The sequence below is a fragment of the Cyanistes caeruleus genome, chromosome 22, assembly GCF_971803275.1.
Source record: "Cyanistes caeruleus chromosome 22, bCyaCae1.hap1.1, whole genome shotgun sequence".
Taxonomy (NCBI): domain Eukaryota; kingdom Metazoa; phylum Chordata; class Aves; order Passeriformes; family Paridae; genus Cyanistes; species Cyanistes caeruleus.
The window spans coordinates 490,643-504,865 of NC_141722.1; the positions used below are offsets into that span (position 1 = coordinate 490,643).

The window sequence follows — 14,223 nt, forward strand, 5'->3', positions numbered from 1 at the left end:
CCCCAGGCCAGATTCTGCCAGCGGGGGCTGCTCCTCCTGCCATCGCTTTGGAGCGTGTGGATGGCTCTGGGGCAGGGAAGGGGGTATTTGGATGGAAAGTGAAGAGGATGTGCAGCTCCAGCTCCCCCCTGAACCCCAGCAGCGTTAACCCAGCGTTGGGACACGTTCGTGGCTTCAGCTGGGAATTGCGCATCAGGACACAGACTTCTGATCCCAGCATCCAGGAGATCCAGTCTAGTCTGGAAAAGTAAGGAACAGCCATGGGGCCAGCCCCCAGCGTCACCCACTGTCCCCATAATCCCTCCCGGACTTGTGACATCAAAACGGAAGTGTTGGGGGATCCTGGGACTGGGACAGCCCCTGGCAGGGGAGGAGTTTGGGATATGGGGAGCGCTTCCCAGGTCCTGTCCCTCAGTAACCACCCAAGTGCCTCGGCCATGGCATAAACCGGCTGCCGGAGGGTCCCTGCGCAGCTCTGCAAACGGGAATCCAGGGCGGGACACCGACGTCCCCCATCCCCCGCAGCATTTTCCGCGGGCAGCTCCAATTTTAAAGCACCGGGAGAGGCGGGCGGGGCCCGTGGCGAGTCCCCCCCGCACCGTGGCCACAAGCGCAGCGAGTTTCCCAGTCCTCCTCCTCCTCCCCAGGCTGGCTGGGGCCGGGCTTTGAGTGCGTGTGCTCCCCAAAATCCTTCTCCCTCCTTTCAGTTTCGCTTTTATCCCACCTTTTTTTCCCCCTGCTTTTCGCTGTTTGCGCCGGGGCAGCCCCATCACGTGCGGCCGGGCCCGGCTGGACGCGGCTGCGGGGCCGGACCTTTGCCCCACATCCCTTCCCCAAACTGGAATTTTGGGGGCTGGATTGGGGACAGGGGGCTCGGTTTGCAGGAGGTGGCGCTCGCTCGGATTTTTTTTCCCTGCGGTTGCTCGGGAAGGTGGAGCCTGGGACCCCCCCGCGGGCAGGTGCCGGATGGCGGCGGGGACCCTCTGCCCGTCCGACTCCTTGCAGGAATTCCCGTACGCCCCCCAGAACAGCCCCCCGGCCGGGGGGGTGCCCCCGGCCACCGACCTGGTGCTGGGGGCCACGGCCGGGTGCTTGGCCTGCTTCCTCACCAACCCGCTGGAGGTGGTGAAGACGCGGCTGCAGCTGCAGGGCGAGCTGCAGCCGCCGGGCTCGTACCCCCGGCCGTACCGCGGGGTGCTGCGGGCGGCCGTGGCCGTGTGCCGGGCGGACGGGCTGCGGGGGCTGCAGAAGGGGCTGGCGGCCGGGCTGCTCTACCAGGGGCTCATGAACGGCGTCCGCTTCTACTGCTATTCGCACGCCGAGGACGCCGGCTGGACCGGGTATCCCGGCGGGACCGTGGCCGCCGGGGCCGTGGCCGGGGCGGTGGGAGCCATCGTGGGCAGCCCCGCGTACCTGGTGAGTGCTGCTCCCCCCCAAAGGCTGGGGGGTGTGGGGAGGGGTGTTTTGGGGACCACCCCAAAAGCTTCGGCATCTTGTCTGCATCCTATAAACACTGGCTTGGTGCATTCTCTCTTCCCCTGCTTTGCTTCACCCCCCACCAAAAGCGCTGTGCACGCTCTCCCCCTGCTTTGTCCCACAAATCCCCTCAGAAAAGCAGCAGAGAAGTTCCCCATAAGGAAATTACCCGAAAAGAAACCGCGGGGGTTTCCCCCCTCCCATTTTAGAGGGTTTCCCTGGTTTTTTGAGGTCGCAGAGCTCCAGCAGTGGGTGTTTGCAGGGTCCCTTTGCCCTGGGTAAGAGGGGTGAAAGAGATGGGATTCAAAGTCTGGAGTTAGCGCTTGGTAACGTCTGTCAGAGGGGCTGAAACTTCCCCTCAAAATCTGCTGAGAAGATGAGGGGGACCACAGCCAGTCCCAGCGGGGCATCGGAGGGTTTTGTCACCTGGCATTGTCCCCCCCAAGGTCAAGACCCACCTCCAAGCCCAGACCGTGTCGGCCATGGCCGTGGGCCACCAGCACAACCATGAGGTGAGTGGGGACAGGGTGGGCTGGGGCGCACGGAGGATCTGCTAGCGCAGATCTGTCTGTGCACGGCCCAGATGCTATTTTGGTCAGCAGGAATTTAAAGCTGTTGTTTGGCCGCTCGGCCCCGTAATGATGCTATAAATAACTGTGAGAACAGAGGGGGTGTGACAGGCACGTGGGGCTGATACCGAATCTGGAGAATCCAGACCCCCTGAGATCTCTCCAAAGCCAACGGTGGCTTCGTGTCACCAATGAGCGACAGGGGTGGCAAGTTTTGGCCGGGTGGGATGTTCCATTCCCATTTTTCCCCATTTCCTCTCTTCCCCAGAGCATCTCCGGCGCTTTCAAGAGCATCTACCAGCAGCACGGGGTGGTGGGGCTGTGGCGGGGGGTGACGGGGGCCGTGCCCCGCGTGGCCGTGGGCTCGGCTGTGCAGCTCGCCACCTTCGCCTCCGCCAAGGACTGGGTTTGTGAGCGCCAGGTGAGCGGGAAAGGTGCCGGACCCGGCCGCCAGCGGATCCGCGTCCCTTTTATTGTTGGGAAGAGCTGATGCCGGCGCTTCCCGCAGTGGTTCAGGAAGGGCAGCTGGGCGGCCGTGCTGGCGGGGGGCATGGTGAGCGGTGTGGCTGTGGCGGTGACAATGACGCCTTTTGATGTGATCAGCACCCGTCTCTACAACCAGCCGGTGGACGCCGATGGCACGGTAAGGCCGTTCCGGATACGGCGAAGGGGACGCACGGATTTCCCTGGATCGCATCCAGCTGGGGTGCACGGCTGGCTCCTCTCTTCCCAGGGCAAGCTCTACCGAGGTTTTTTGGATTGTATTCTGCAAATCTCCAGCAAAGAGGGGCTGCTGGGCTTGTACAAGGGCATCGGCGCCGTCTACCTCCGCCTCGGCCCCCACACCGTCCTCAGCCTCTTCTTCTGGGACAAGCTCAGGAACATGGTTCAGCACTAGCAGCCCCCAGGGCTGTAGGACAGACTTCTGCCACCACCAACACCGATGTTAATAAAGAGGTTTTTCTATTTTTGGTGTTGTCCTGGGGTCTTTGGGGTGGTGCAGATGAGGGGGCAGGACCCGAAATGCTGCGCTGCCTCAGGGTGGAGAGGAGAATGGCTCTGGTACTGGGATGGGGGAAGGTCACAGGTGCTGATGATCCCTGAGCGCCTCCATGTGTATCTTATTCCTCTTCTAATTTTCACCTCCACGGGGCAGTTGAAGCTCATCTCTGGCCGGGCCTTTAGCTGCCCTGGATTGGCCCAACAATGATTTACCAGCCGGGGGTGGAGGGGCGCTCCCCGCCTCCGCCCCGCGGACCTTGGAGCCGGGGCCTGGCTCTGCTGTGGCTTCTCTCCATCGAAAATGTTTTCCTTGGGCTCCCAGCTCCCAGCGCTGCCGGGGCTGGCGTGGGGCTGGGCACTGCTGGACGCGCTCCTGCAAGGTGAGTCCCCCGAGGGTGGCCTGGGGACAGCCCAGGGGACACCAGTGACCCACTGCTGCCTTTCCCCGCAGGGCTGGTGGGTGCCTGCGCCGTCTCGGTGCTCTGCAGCCTGCTGAAGGTTTATCTCTACATCCAGTGCGTGAAGTAAGCAGCAGCCCTTGGTCTCCTGGGGGGGAGGTTGGTTTTGGGAGCAGCTGCTGGGCGCTGGCTCTCGGGGCTGCGGCCGCTGCTGCAGGGCACAGAGGGGGATGTCACCAAGGCGTGTCACCCCATTTCGGGTGCCACCGCCCCTGGCTCAGCATTCCCCCTCCGCTGGCCGCAGCAGCCCGGAGAGGCAGGCAGAGAAGGAGGCGATCGCGGCGCAGCGGCCGCTGCTGGAGCCGCTGCATGTGCTGGTGCTGAGCGCTGTGCTGGCCCTGGTGGGCTCCCGAGTGGCTGCGCTGGTGGTGCTGGAGTTCTCCCTGCGCGCCATCTCCACCATCCTCTCCCTCGGCAAGGTGAGGTGGCACAGGGGAAACTGAGGCACGGCGCGGGTGTGGTGTCTGTGGATGGAGCTGGGAAATTTGGGGTTTGTTCGGCACTCACGGGGGATGATGGAGGGGCTGTGGTGTTCCTCTGCCGGTGGCCCCCGGCTGGTCCCAGCGTGGGCACAGGCCCGGGGCACTGCCCGTCCCCTGTGCTGGCACTGCTGGGACTCCTCCAGTCCTGGGGCACTTCTGGGTTCTCCTTGGAAGGGACACCGAGGGGCTGGAGCGTGTCCAGAGCTGAGAATGGAGCTGGGAAGGGTCTGGAGCCCCAGGAGGGGCTGAGGGAGCTGGGAAGGGGCTCAGCCTGGAGCAAAGGAGGCTCAGGGGGAATTTCTGGCTCTGCACAAGTCCCTGGCAGGAGGGGACAGCCGGGGGGATTTGGGATCTGCTGCCAGGGACAGGAGGAGAGGGAACGGCCTCAGGCTGGGCCAGGGGAGGTTTAGGTTGGATACTGGGGAAAATCCTTCATGGAAAGGGTGCTCAGGCACTGGCACAGGCTGCCTAGGGCAGAACTGGAGTCACCGTCCTGGGAAGGGCTCAGCCCGTGTTAGGATGAGGCACTTGGGGACGTGTTTAGAGGAGGACACGGCCGTGCTGGGGGAATGGTTGGGCTCATTGACCTCGGAGGGCTTTTCCAAGCTCAGCGATCGCACGCAGCCGCCGTTGCTTTGCAGGGCGCCCACAGCAGCCAGCTGTACGTGCTGTGCCAGTACTCTCTGGGCTGCGGGGTGTCGTGCGGCCTCAGTTTCCTGCTGGAGGGGGCTCCTCAGCGCAGCTGGAACCTGCTGCTGGCGGCGGGGCTGGCGGCGCTGCTGGCGCTGCACTCTCGGCGCCTGGCTCGCCACGTCTGCAGCCTGTACGAGCTGCACAGCCGGGCCCGCTACTGCGGCGTGTGCATCCTGCTGCTGGCCTCGGGCCACGGCATCCCCCGCCTGCTGCGCAGAGCCCTGGGGCTCACCTTCGCCGTGGCCGACCTGGCGGCCGTGCAGCTCATCAACCGCGACTTCCTCTCCACGGGCGAGGCCGTGCGCTTCTGGAGCCCGCTGACCATCTGCTACACCCTGCTGGTGGTGTACATGCAGGGTGAGCGGGGTTCGGGGCTTCTGGGGGTGTGGGGGACACAGCCGGAGTGTGCGGGGCCGCTGGAGGTCACCCGGGGCTGGGCAGGGGTACACGGGGTGTCCTTGGGCTGTATAGGGGTATGTGCAGAACCTGCTGGGGCTGTATAGGGCCCATATGGGGTGTCCTGGGGGTCTGTAGGGGGTATGTGGTACATCCTGGGGATTTATGGGGTGTCCTGGGGGTCTGTAGGGGGTATGTGGTACATCCTGGGGATTTATGGGGTGTCCTGGGGGTCTGTAGGGGGGTGTACGTGTCTATCTATATCACAGGTGTACATGGAGGGTACTGGGGGTGTATAGGGGGTACATGGGGCACCTGGGGCTGTTTAGGGGGCACACAGGATGTCCTGGAGGTACATGGGGCTGTTTAGGGGGTACATGGGGCTGTTTAGGGGGTACACGGGGCTGTTTAGGGGGCACACAGGATGTCCTGGGGGTACATGGGGATGTTTAGGGGGCACACAGGATGTCCTGGGGGTACACGGGGCTGTTTAGGGGGCACACAGGATGTCCTGGGGGTACATGGGGCTGTTTAGGGTGTACATGGGGCTGTTTAGGGGGTACACGGGGCTGTTTAGGGGGCACACAGGATGTCCTGGGGGCACCTGGGGCTGTTTAGGGGGTACATGGGGCTGTTTAGGGGGTACATGGGGATGTTTAGGGGGCACACAGGATGTCCTGGGGGTACACGGGGCTGTTTAGGGGGCACACAGGATGTCCTGAGGGTGTGTAGGGGCTACAGGGACCATACATGAAGCCCCCCCAGGCTGGGTGTCCCCAGTGTGGGGCTGTGGAGGTCCCGGTGTCCCCACAGCAGCTCCCCAACGCCGTGTCCTCGCAGAGGAGTCCCGGCAGAGCACGGGCAGGGGGCCGGTGTTCCGGACCGTGCTGGTGAGGATGGGCGGCCTCTTCATCCTCCTCCTCACCGTGGGCCGATGGATCGACATCCTGCACGTCTCGGTGTCTCTGCTGGGGGAGCTCTGGTGCCTGCTCCGCTCCGGGGTGCTGCTGGACTCCTGCTGGAGGCAGGTGAGAGGGGGGATCCCTCCCTGCCCCACCCGGGGAGAGGCCCACGCTGGGAGCCCTCTCAGCCCCTCTCTCCATCCCCCGCAGGATTTTGGCCAGCAGCCGCTCTCGGACGCCCCGTCGGGCTCCAGGTCGCAGCAGGAGTCCCGATGAGCTGCAGGGTGTAACCAGAAACTCGGGGTGCCACCCCCAGAGCCCCCCATCACACATCCCCCATGGGGACTAAGGGAAAGGGGCCTCTGGAAGGCACCCGGCCCCATCCCACGGGGTGGAGGGGGTTGGAGGGAAGACTCACGTTGCCCTGGATTTTGGGGGGACCCTGTGAGGCTGCAGCACTACTGGGGTTTGTTCTCTGGTCCCAGTGGAATTGCGGGATGCTGATGGATGTCCCATCCTTGCTGGCTGCAAGGCTGCACTGCCAGAGGCCGCCAGGGGGTTAGAAATCTCAGAAAATAAATTTTTTTCCAGCAAAATCCATGGGCAGAGCAAGCTGGGGTCCCATTGTGCTGGAAAGGCACTTGGGATGGTGGCGGCGCAGCTTTTTGAGGGAGGTGGGTAAAATTCCAAAGTTCCACTTTGGGAAGGGAAACTGAGGCACAGAGTGGGGTGACTCTGGCTGGGACATGCCCCTGTGCCTCAGTTTCCCCCTGGCTGCAGCCCACTGTGCTGTGCCAGGGGGCAACAGGCCCTGTGAAGGTGGGGTGCAGTTTGGGGAAGGGGGGTTCTGGGCATGGACCCCCGGTGCAGAGGGGGAGCAGGAGGGGGTCTGGGGGGGGTTTGGGGCACCGGGAGGGGTTTATGGGCCATGCTGGGGCTCTAGGGGGGCACAGGAGTGTAGGGGATTTTGGGGCTGGGGCTGTATGGGAGGACAGGGGTTGTTCTGGGGGTGTATGGAGATGCCAGGGCTGTGTCGGGGTACACCGACAGGCACCCGGGGGTGAGTGGGGGGCTCACAGGGCACCCCTTGGGGTGTGGGGGGCTCTCAGGGGGTGACCCCAGAGCACCCACAGGGTCTTGGGGCACCCTTGGAGCACTTTGGGGAGCGTGGGGCAGTCGGGGGTGAATGGGGCACCCTAAGGACATGTGCCCCCCTCTTCCTCCGCCCGGGGCTGTGGGGCAGGCGGGGGGAGGAGGAAGGGAGGTGGAAGAGGAGGAGGAGGAGGGAGGAAGGGGCGGTGATGCCGGGCGGTTCTGCCTTCCCGCTGCCCTCGCCGCGCCCGCGGAGTGCACGGAGGGACCCGCAGCGGCTCCCCAGGTAGGGGACAGGGACAAGGTCACCCCCCGAGGGGCTGCGGGGCCACCTCCGGCCAGGCGACACCGCCCACCCGACCGGGAAACCTCGCCCGCAAGGTACGAACCCCTCAGGTAGGGGACGGGAGCCACCCCCAGGTAGGGACCACCCCAGATATGGGGCTGGGACCCCCCCAGGAGGGGACAGGGGACACCCAGTATGGGACACGGGACCCCCCAGGTGATGGGATAAGGACCGCAGCCGTTCTGGGATGAGACAAGGGGACCGGGAGCCACCCCCAAGGAGGGAATTGGGGACTGTCCCAGGCAGGGGGACACGGTGGGGCCACCGCCCCATAGGGGACAGGGTGGTGCCAGGTAGGGCACAGGGAGCTGTGGGGGGCACGGTGGGTCACAGGGGACGCTGGGGGGGCTGCAAGGCCACCCCCCAGGTGAGGGACAAGAGGACAGTGGGACCACTCGGGGTGTGGGGAGAAGGGACACCGGGTGTTGTGTACCCCCACCCCTTTTCCCTTGGGCAGCCCGTGAGAGGTCCCTGGGTCAGGGGACAGAGCTGCAGCTCCCCAGGGCTGTGTCCCATCCCAGTCTGGGGGGTGTCCCCATAAGTGACCCTATCCCCATCAATCCCACCTGAACTCCCATCCCAGGATATTTTAGGGAAACCAGGGGAGTTCCTCAGCCACCCCAAACCATGGGAGCTCCATGGGGAGGGGGGACCCCCATTAATGCACCCCTGGAGGCTCGGCCAGCCCCCCTGGCTGGGGGGATCTGGAGGGTGCAGCCGCGGGGCCGCCGGGCTCCGTCAGCCCCGGCACAAAGAGGAATGCGATGAGCACATGGTTCCCATTAACCCCGGAGAATTTTCTTTTCTTTTATAGGTTGGGGGTTTTTTATGATTATTCTTTTCTTTTTCCCCCAGTTTTGCACAGCTCTGCTGGGGAGGAGGAAAAGCGGCGGCTCTGGTGGGTGAGGAGCTGGGCAAGGCCGGCAGTGCCGGTAGCCAGCGGGGAGGGAGGGAAAGAGGGAGCCAAGTTCGGGGTTCTTTTTCCTTTTTTATCCCTTCCCTGCTTGAGTCAGAGGCTGAAGTCACCGGCAGGAGCACTGCGAAGCTTTTCCCCCATCCCGGGGAGTCTGTCTGCCCCTAAAAGGATGTGCTGACCCCCGTGAGTGGGATTTTGGGGGAGCAGAGCCACACAAGACCAGGAACTCATCACACAGGTATTTTTCAAGCTGCCAATTCACCTCAGGGATGAGTCCTGCTTCACCAACACAGCACCCTGACTAAAGCCTCAGGGTTCCCTCCCTCCAAACCATTCAATTTGGGGAGGGGAAGCTTCGCCCCAGCTGCTTTTCCCCTTGGGAAGTTGGATAAACAGCCCTTTTCCTTCCTGAGCAGGGTTCCTCGGGGTCGGGTGCATCCTGCCTGTGCTGCTGCTCAGGGGATGTGTCGGTGTTGGGGACATGGTGATTCACAGCACCTCAGTTTTCCCACCTGGAAAAATAAAAGGGTGGGATGTGCAGAGCTGGAAGTGATTGGTGGGGAACTGGGGATAAGGAATGAGGGAATGGAGACGTAGAAAGATCCCAAAAAAGGGGTTGCAAAAGCAAAATCCTATTGCAGCCCTGTTTTTTAAAAGGAAAGGTGAATATTTCCTGCTGCCCATGGGGAGTTCAATCCCAGGTGGGTGGGAGCAGTAAGAGGAAATATATGGGATTCAAATGTATATGAAAAGGTGGGATTTGGCCACAGAGGTGTGAAAATGGGAGATATCAGCTGCTGCCTCACCAGGACTCTGTACCCTGTGTCCTCCCAGACACGAGACCGTTTGTTGCTGTGACGTGGGACGGGACGCTCGTTCCTTCTCCCCTTCCGGGAGGAGGGAGTCAGGCTGGTGCCAAAGGGCAGCACAGCTGCAGGAGCTGCCGGTGTGCCTGCAAGTTTTACTCTCTTTGTTATTTTCACTAGAATCAGCCTCTGACCTGGCCCTTCCACAGCTTCAGCAATGTTGCCAGGGAAAGCAGAGAAGAGAATTGCTTCGTCCATCTTCATCACCCTCATGCCACCGCGGAGGGACGTGGCCACCACGGAGAGAGCCCAGCGGGGGCTGCAGCCGGATGGTGCCGAGGTCCCCGGCACCCACCGGCCCCAGGTCCTGCCGTGTCCCCCCACACTGCCCAACGGAGGTGAGGGATGGATGTCCATGGGGGGCTGCAAGCAGTGTGGAAGGATGGGCCAGGCTGTGGAGATGCTTTGCTGAAGGATGTGCGTGTGGAAGGGGATGTGGGGGGATTTTGGGGGGGTTATTCCCCAAATCCCAGCACCTACCCCAGCATGGATCTGGCTCCTGTCACAGGCTGTGTTTGCTCTCCATTGCCAGGCACTTATCAGTGCTGTTTGTCTCCTCTTGCCTTGGTGGCGTTTGTTTTTGGGGCTGGTCAGCGAGCGCTGCTGGGGTGTTATTGTGAGGGGGTGTTATTGTCATGGGGTGTTACTGGACACTGTTGATCCCCTAAAGCCCCCACATCTGACTGTTGGTGCAGAAACCCACCCAGTGGCCCCTGTACCTTCATCCTCACCAGTCCTCCCCCTCTCTGAAGTGCCTCAGCCCTTGTCCATGGAGGTGCTGGGTCTGGCACTGCAGCAACTGGACCTGGCAGCACCTGCCACCCTCCAGGTGAGGATAGGAGTGCAGTCCCCCCAGTGCCTCAGTTTCCCCACCTGCAGAGGTATAACTAACGTGGCTTTGCCCTTCCCCACTTGCCAGGCCCCTTCCACCTCCCCTGCTGGCTTGAAGCAGCCCACATTCCGCCAGGAGCGAGCAGGCCAGTGGCAGGATGCGAATGGGTACCCGGAGAGGGACAGCTCCAGAGGTAAGGGCAGACCCAGCTGTGCAAGGGCTCATCCCCACTGAGGGAAACTGAGGCACACACTCCCTGCTTCTTGCAGACATCTGTGCCTTCTGCCACAAAGCGCTGGGGCCCCGGGAGCCGACGGTGGAGGCGATGCGGAAGCAGTACCACCCCGACTGCTTCACCTGCCGCACGTGCCACCGACTCCTGGCTGGGCAGCGCTACTTCCAGAGAGAGGGGTGTCCCACCTGTGACACCTGCTTCCAGGTACCCATCCTCCTTCAGGGAAAACCAGCACCCCTGCTTCATCCCTTGGGGCGTGGGCTGGTGTCTCATGGCACGTGTTCCCTAAATTCCAGGCCACGCTGGAGAAATGTGCCAAGTGCCAGGGGCTGATCACGGAGCACATTGTCCGTGCCCTGGGCAAGGGCTACCACCCCGGCTGCTTCTCCTGTGCCGCCTGTGGCCAGGCCATCGGCACCGAGAGCTTCGCCGTGGACGAGCAGGGTGACGTGTACTGCGTGCCCGACTTCTACAGGTGGGTGTCTGCAGGGGGGAGCTGGGCTCGGCTCATCCCTCAGCCGCGGGGCTCACGCTGCTCCCCTGTGCTCCCAGCAGGAGATACGCCGCGGTGTGCGGCGCCTGTGAGCGCCCCATAGTCCCCTGCGAGGATGAGGACACCTACAAGATCGAGTGCCTGGGACGCAGCTTCCACGAGAGCTGCTACTGCTGCGAGGTACAGCCCCAGGGGCTGGGGGGCACTGAGCCTTAACTGAGCATGGACACGGGGGTGGCAGCACCCTTTTTTAGCCCCCACTTTATCTTATGAGTAATGGGGAGAATAAATAAATTGGGATGATGATGTGTGGAGAACTTCAGCTTCGCACTGAAGCGGTTTTGATGCAGTTTGTTGCTTTTTCGGAGTGTTGGTGGGTTTTGCAAGGAAAATAAGATACAACACAACCCAGGGAGCCCTAAAAGGTGGCTTCCTTTTCCCCTCTCGCCCTTAGAGCTGCAGGATGCCCCTGTCGCCGGAGCTGACCGAGAACAGCTGCTACCCCCTGGATGACCACCTCCTCTGCAAATCCTGCCACCTCCGCTGGCGCAGCGAGTCATCCTGCTGAGACCCTGCAGCTCAACAGCCTCTTCCAGAGCACCAAAAAGGGGGTGCCCCCAGTGGGCTGCACCCCATGGCTGAGCCTGTGTGCACCCTGAAATTACTGCAGAGCTGGGTTTTCATGGCTAAAATATCCCCAGGACCCTGAGCCAGCGGAGATTTGTGGATGTGTCCCAGCACAGCTCTGCACTCATGATGAATATAAAATGCCCTGACAGAGCAGCAATGAGGAATTGAGGTTTACTCCTTATTTCTTTTTTAAAACTCCTTTTTCAAGGCCAGTTTTGGTTTTCTTGGGTGGTGTTTCTTTCTTCTCAAGCTCCCTTGGGGTTTCACTGAAATGTTTTTCTCTGTGGAGAGCAGGCACTGATTCAGTTACTCACAGTTAAATAAAACCCCGAGTTTAAAAACTTTCATTCCTTTCGTCCACCCTGCATTCCAAACCTGTCAAATCCAAGTTTAAAACTAAGGAAGAAAAGGTGGTTTTGGATTTTCTAGGTGTGGCAAGAGTCGGGTCACTGGGGTCCATAACAGCTGATTTTAGGGTGTAGCGATGTGGGAGATGCTGGTTTTTGGTGGATATGGGATCCGGCGTGTTTCGTGGTGTTGATAAAAGGGGTTTTGGTGTGCTTTGGGGTTTTTTTGTTGATTATCTATCCCGGAGCCGGCAGAGGGCAGCCGGAGCACAAATTCCTCCTTCAGGCAGCAGAACTCCAGCTGAAAGCATCGTGCAGGGCGGGGACGCTGGGGAAGATGGACAGCCCTCTTTCTGCAGTTACCTGGGATTATATTGCTCTGCCACTGGAAGCTCTTTGATCTCCTCCCAGTCCAGGCCTCAAACCAGCAGAAATGAGAGCATTTCTCTGCATGCCCAACATCTGCACAGCCGATGTTGCTGCTGCTTTGTGGGTTTGTTTGCAAGGGCATTGCAAATCTTACTTTCTTTTTAACCGAAAGTGTTTAAAAAGCCACAAATCAAGAGCAGAAAATAGCAAGAGCCTGTGAGATGATGTTTAATGCTTTCCTGATGGAAAATGGGAGCTGTAAACAAAGAAAACAACCACCAGACCAGCTGTTCCTGGATCACGTACAACATTTCTGGCATGTGCTGTGTTTATGAGTGAAGGGGTTAACGATGGTTAATTAATCACATCAATAACTATTTCCTGATGACTCTTCCCCGTCTACAAAGCTGGTTACTCAGTGTTGGTTAACGAGCATCTCCGGGCCACCAATCAGGTAATAACTTGCTTTAAATGTATTTATAAATAAGCTGTGGTCTGTTCTGGCCACGTAAATCGGTGGCTTTGGGTCTGGTCGGGTGGGAACTCCTTGTCCCATACCAAGGAATTCCTGTGCTCCAGTATCAATTTCCAAAGCTCCTAGCGCTGTGAGGAAAATCTGGCATAAAAATGATGCTAAAAAAGTAAAAGGATGTGGCAGTGGCCAAAGGGAGTATGAAAAAGAAGGCCCAGAGAGCAAAGGGCTGCTTGCTTTTTTTAGTACAGGTATTTTTCCACTCAAGGTTTTTGGGGAGGATGGAGGTGCAATGCTGAGCAGTGTTTTGGATGTGTTATTGCAAGCTGCACTACCCTTCCCCAGAGGAATGGTGGGAAGGAGTGTTGGGTATTTCCCCCTTGGAGCTTTCCAGGATGGAAGTCCCTGTTAGCACTGGGACTGTGGAATTTTTGGCAAGAGATATGGAAATGCTTTTATTTACAGGCAGCCTTGGAGAAGGTCCTGGAAAGCAAGGAGAAAGGAAAGGCGCTGCTGGGGAGTTTAGCAGCATGGTGAAGGGATATGTGGTGAGGTCAGATTTGGTGGTTTTTCAGGAGTGGAATGTGACAAGGGACAGGGATACACGGACACAGGTAAGAGGACAGAAAGGTTCGTTTAATCCGTCCTCTTCCCGGATGAAGGGAAAAGCACTACCAGCCAAGGTGTGGGGAGCATCGCTTTGCCTGGAAAGCACAGCCTCGTGTTTTCCCTTGGGGGAGCTGAGGGAATTTTGAGCTGCATGCAGGAGATCCTGCAGGAGCTGGATCCTGTCCCGCTGCCGAGCAAACCCAGAGCGGCTGCGATGGCTCAGCCTGTCCTTGGGCTCCTCGCCCTGTCACGAGCACTTCTGCAAACACCCAGCTCTGCAAAAATAAACCAACCACACATCCTGCCCTGGAAAAGAACATTTCGGGGGGCTGGGCTCCAAAGCCTTGTGGAGCCCCCCTGGGACCACCCAGGGGTAAAACCCACTCCAAGTCCCTCCTCTTGTCCCTGTGGCAGTGCCAAAGGACGGAGAGGATGGCAGCGCTCCGAACGGCTCCAGCCCTTCCCTTGGCTGCTGCAATATGCCCGTCAGCTCTTGCAATCCCTCTTGGCAGGCTGAGGGGAGCGGGAAGGACCTGGCTGCCTTCCAAGGCGCAGCAAATGCAAATATTTCCTCACTTCAGCCTGGGTGCGGCCCGCGTATGAAATTTCCTCAGGCTTTCCCAGCGAAGGCATCCGATCTCTCCATCCCTTGCTCGCCTGCGAGGCCAACTTGCTCCTAGGAATACAACGGTGCGTCCCAGAAAAAAGAAAAAGCCTTAGGGTTATCTTTTTACAGCTCAAAGGATTGCCTGATTTTTAAAAAATAGGTTTTAAATTGAAGAAGGAGCTGCCAGGCACAGCTGTAGTGGCTTTAAATCAATGGTTATAGTGTTGCTGAATGAAAAAAACCCTCTTTTTGCAGGTTTCTTTGGAAAATGGAAGATTTGTAGTGTGGTGCAAGGGAAGTGGGATGATAAAGGGGCTGGAAAAGGTGCTGGGAGTGAGGTTGGGTGCTGGTGATAGTTTTTCTCAAATAAGATGGAAAAAGCTTCAGGGAAACTGGATTTTTCCTTTGGATCCCAGGTTAATGGCAGTCGC

General features: G+C 60.0%; 3 protein-coding genes across 24 annotated transcripts; all 3 read left to right on the forward strand.

Annotated features, from left to right (window-relative positions):
• Positions 1 to 132: 132 nt before the first annotated feature.
• Positions 133 to 3,287, forward strand: SLC25A34 (solute carrier family 25 member 34). Of its 2 annotated transcripts, XM_023940179.2 has the most exons (6): positions 133 to 1,416; positions 1,923 to 1,988; positions 2,314 to 2,466; positions 2,554 to 2,688; positions 2,779 to 3,002; positions 3,202 to 3,287. In XM_023940179.2, exons 1-5 carry the CDS (start codon positions 967 to 969, stop codon positions 2,941 to 2,943), a joined length of 969 nt encoding a protein of 322 aa, XP_023795947.2. In that variant the 5' UTR covers positions 133 to 966; the 3' UTR covers positions 2,944 to 3,002; positions 3,202 to 3,287. The 2 variants fall into 2 exon arrangements, with proteins under 2 accessions (XP_023795947.2, XP_086716853.1); XM_086860727.1 differs by lacking the exon at positions 1,923 to 1,988 and having other exon boundaries at positions 851 to 1,416.
• Positions 3,202 to 6,574, forward strand: TMEM82 (transmembrane protein 82). Of its 4 annotated transcripts, none has more exons than XM_086860725.1 (6): positions 3,202 to 3,427; positions 3,499 to 3,571; positions 3,750 to 3,924; positions 4,629 to 5,037; positions 5,917 to 6,104; positions 6,189 to 6,574. In XM_086860725.1, exons 1-6 carry the CDS (start codon positions 3,349 to 3,351, stop codon positions 6,252 to 6,254), a joined length of 990 nt encoding a protein of 329 aa, XP_086716851.1. In that variant the 5' UTR covers positions 3,202 to 3,348; the 3' UTR covers positions 6,255 to 6,574. The 4 variants fall into 4 exon arrangements, with proteins under 4 accessions (XP_086716851.1, XP_086716852.1, XP_086716849.1 ...); XM_086860726.1 differs by having other exon boundaries at positions 3,216 to 3,427; positions 3,753 to 3,924; XM_086860723.1 differs by having other exon boundaries at positions 3,233 to 3,427; positions 5,890 to 6,104.
• FBLIM1 (filamin binding LIM protein 1) lies at positions 6,477 to 11,735 on the forward strand. 18 transcript variants are annotated; one of them, XM_086860715.1, is made up of 10 exons: positions 7,270 to 7,451; positions 8,272 to 8,314; positions 8,430 to 8,570; positions 9,319 to 9,536; positions 9,894 to 10,027; positions 10,118 to 10,223; positions 10,300 to 10,469; positions 10,562 to 10,740; positions 10,821 to 10,938; positions 11,213 to 11,735. In XM_086860715.1, exons 4-10 carry the CDS (start codon positions 9,356 to 9,358, stop codon positions 11,324 to 11,326), a joined length of 1,002 nt encoding a protein of 333 aa, XP_086716841.1. In that variant the 5' UTR covers positions 7,270 to 7,451; positions 8,272 to 8,314; positions 8,430 to 8,570; positions 9,319 to 9,355; the 3' UTR covers positions 11,327 to 11,735. The 18 variants fall into 18 exon arrangements, with proteins under 18 accessions (XP_086716831.1, XP_086716833.1, XP_086716846.1 ...); XM_086860716.1 differs by having other exon boundaries at positions 7,272 to 7,451; positions 8,231 to 8,314; XM_086860721.1 differs by having other exon boundaries at positions 7,276 to 7,451; positions 9,348 to 9,536.
• Positions 11,736 to 14,223: the final 2,488 nt, after the last annotated feature.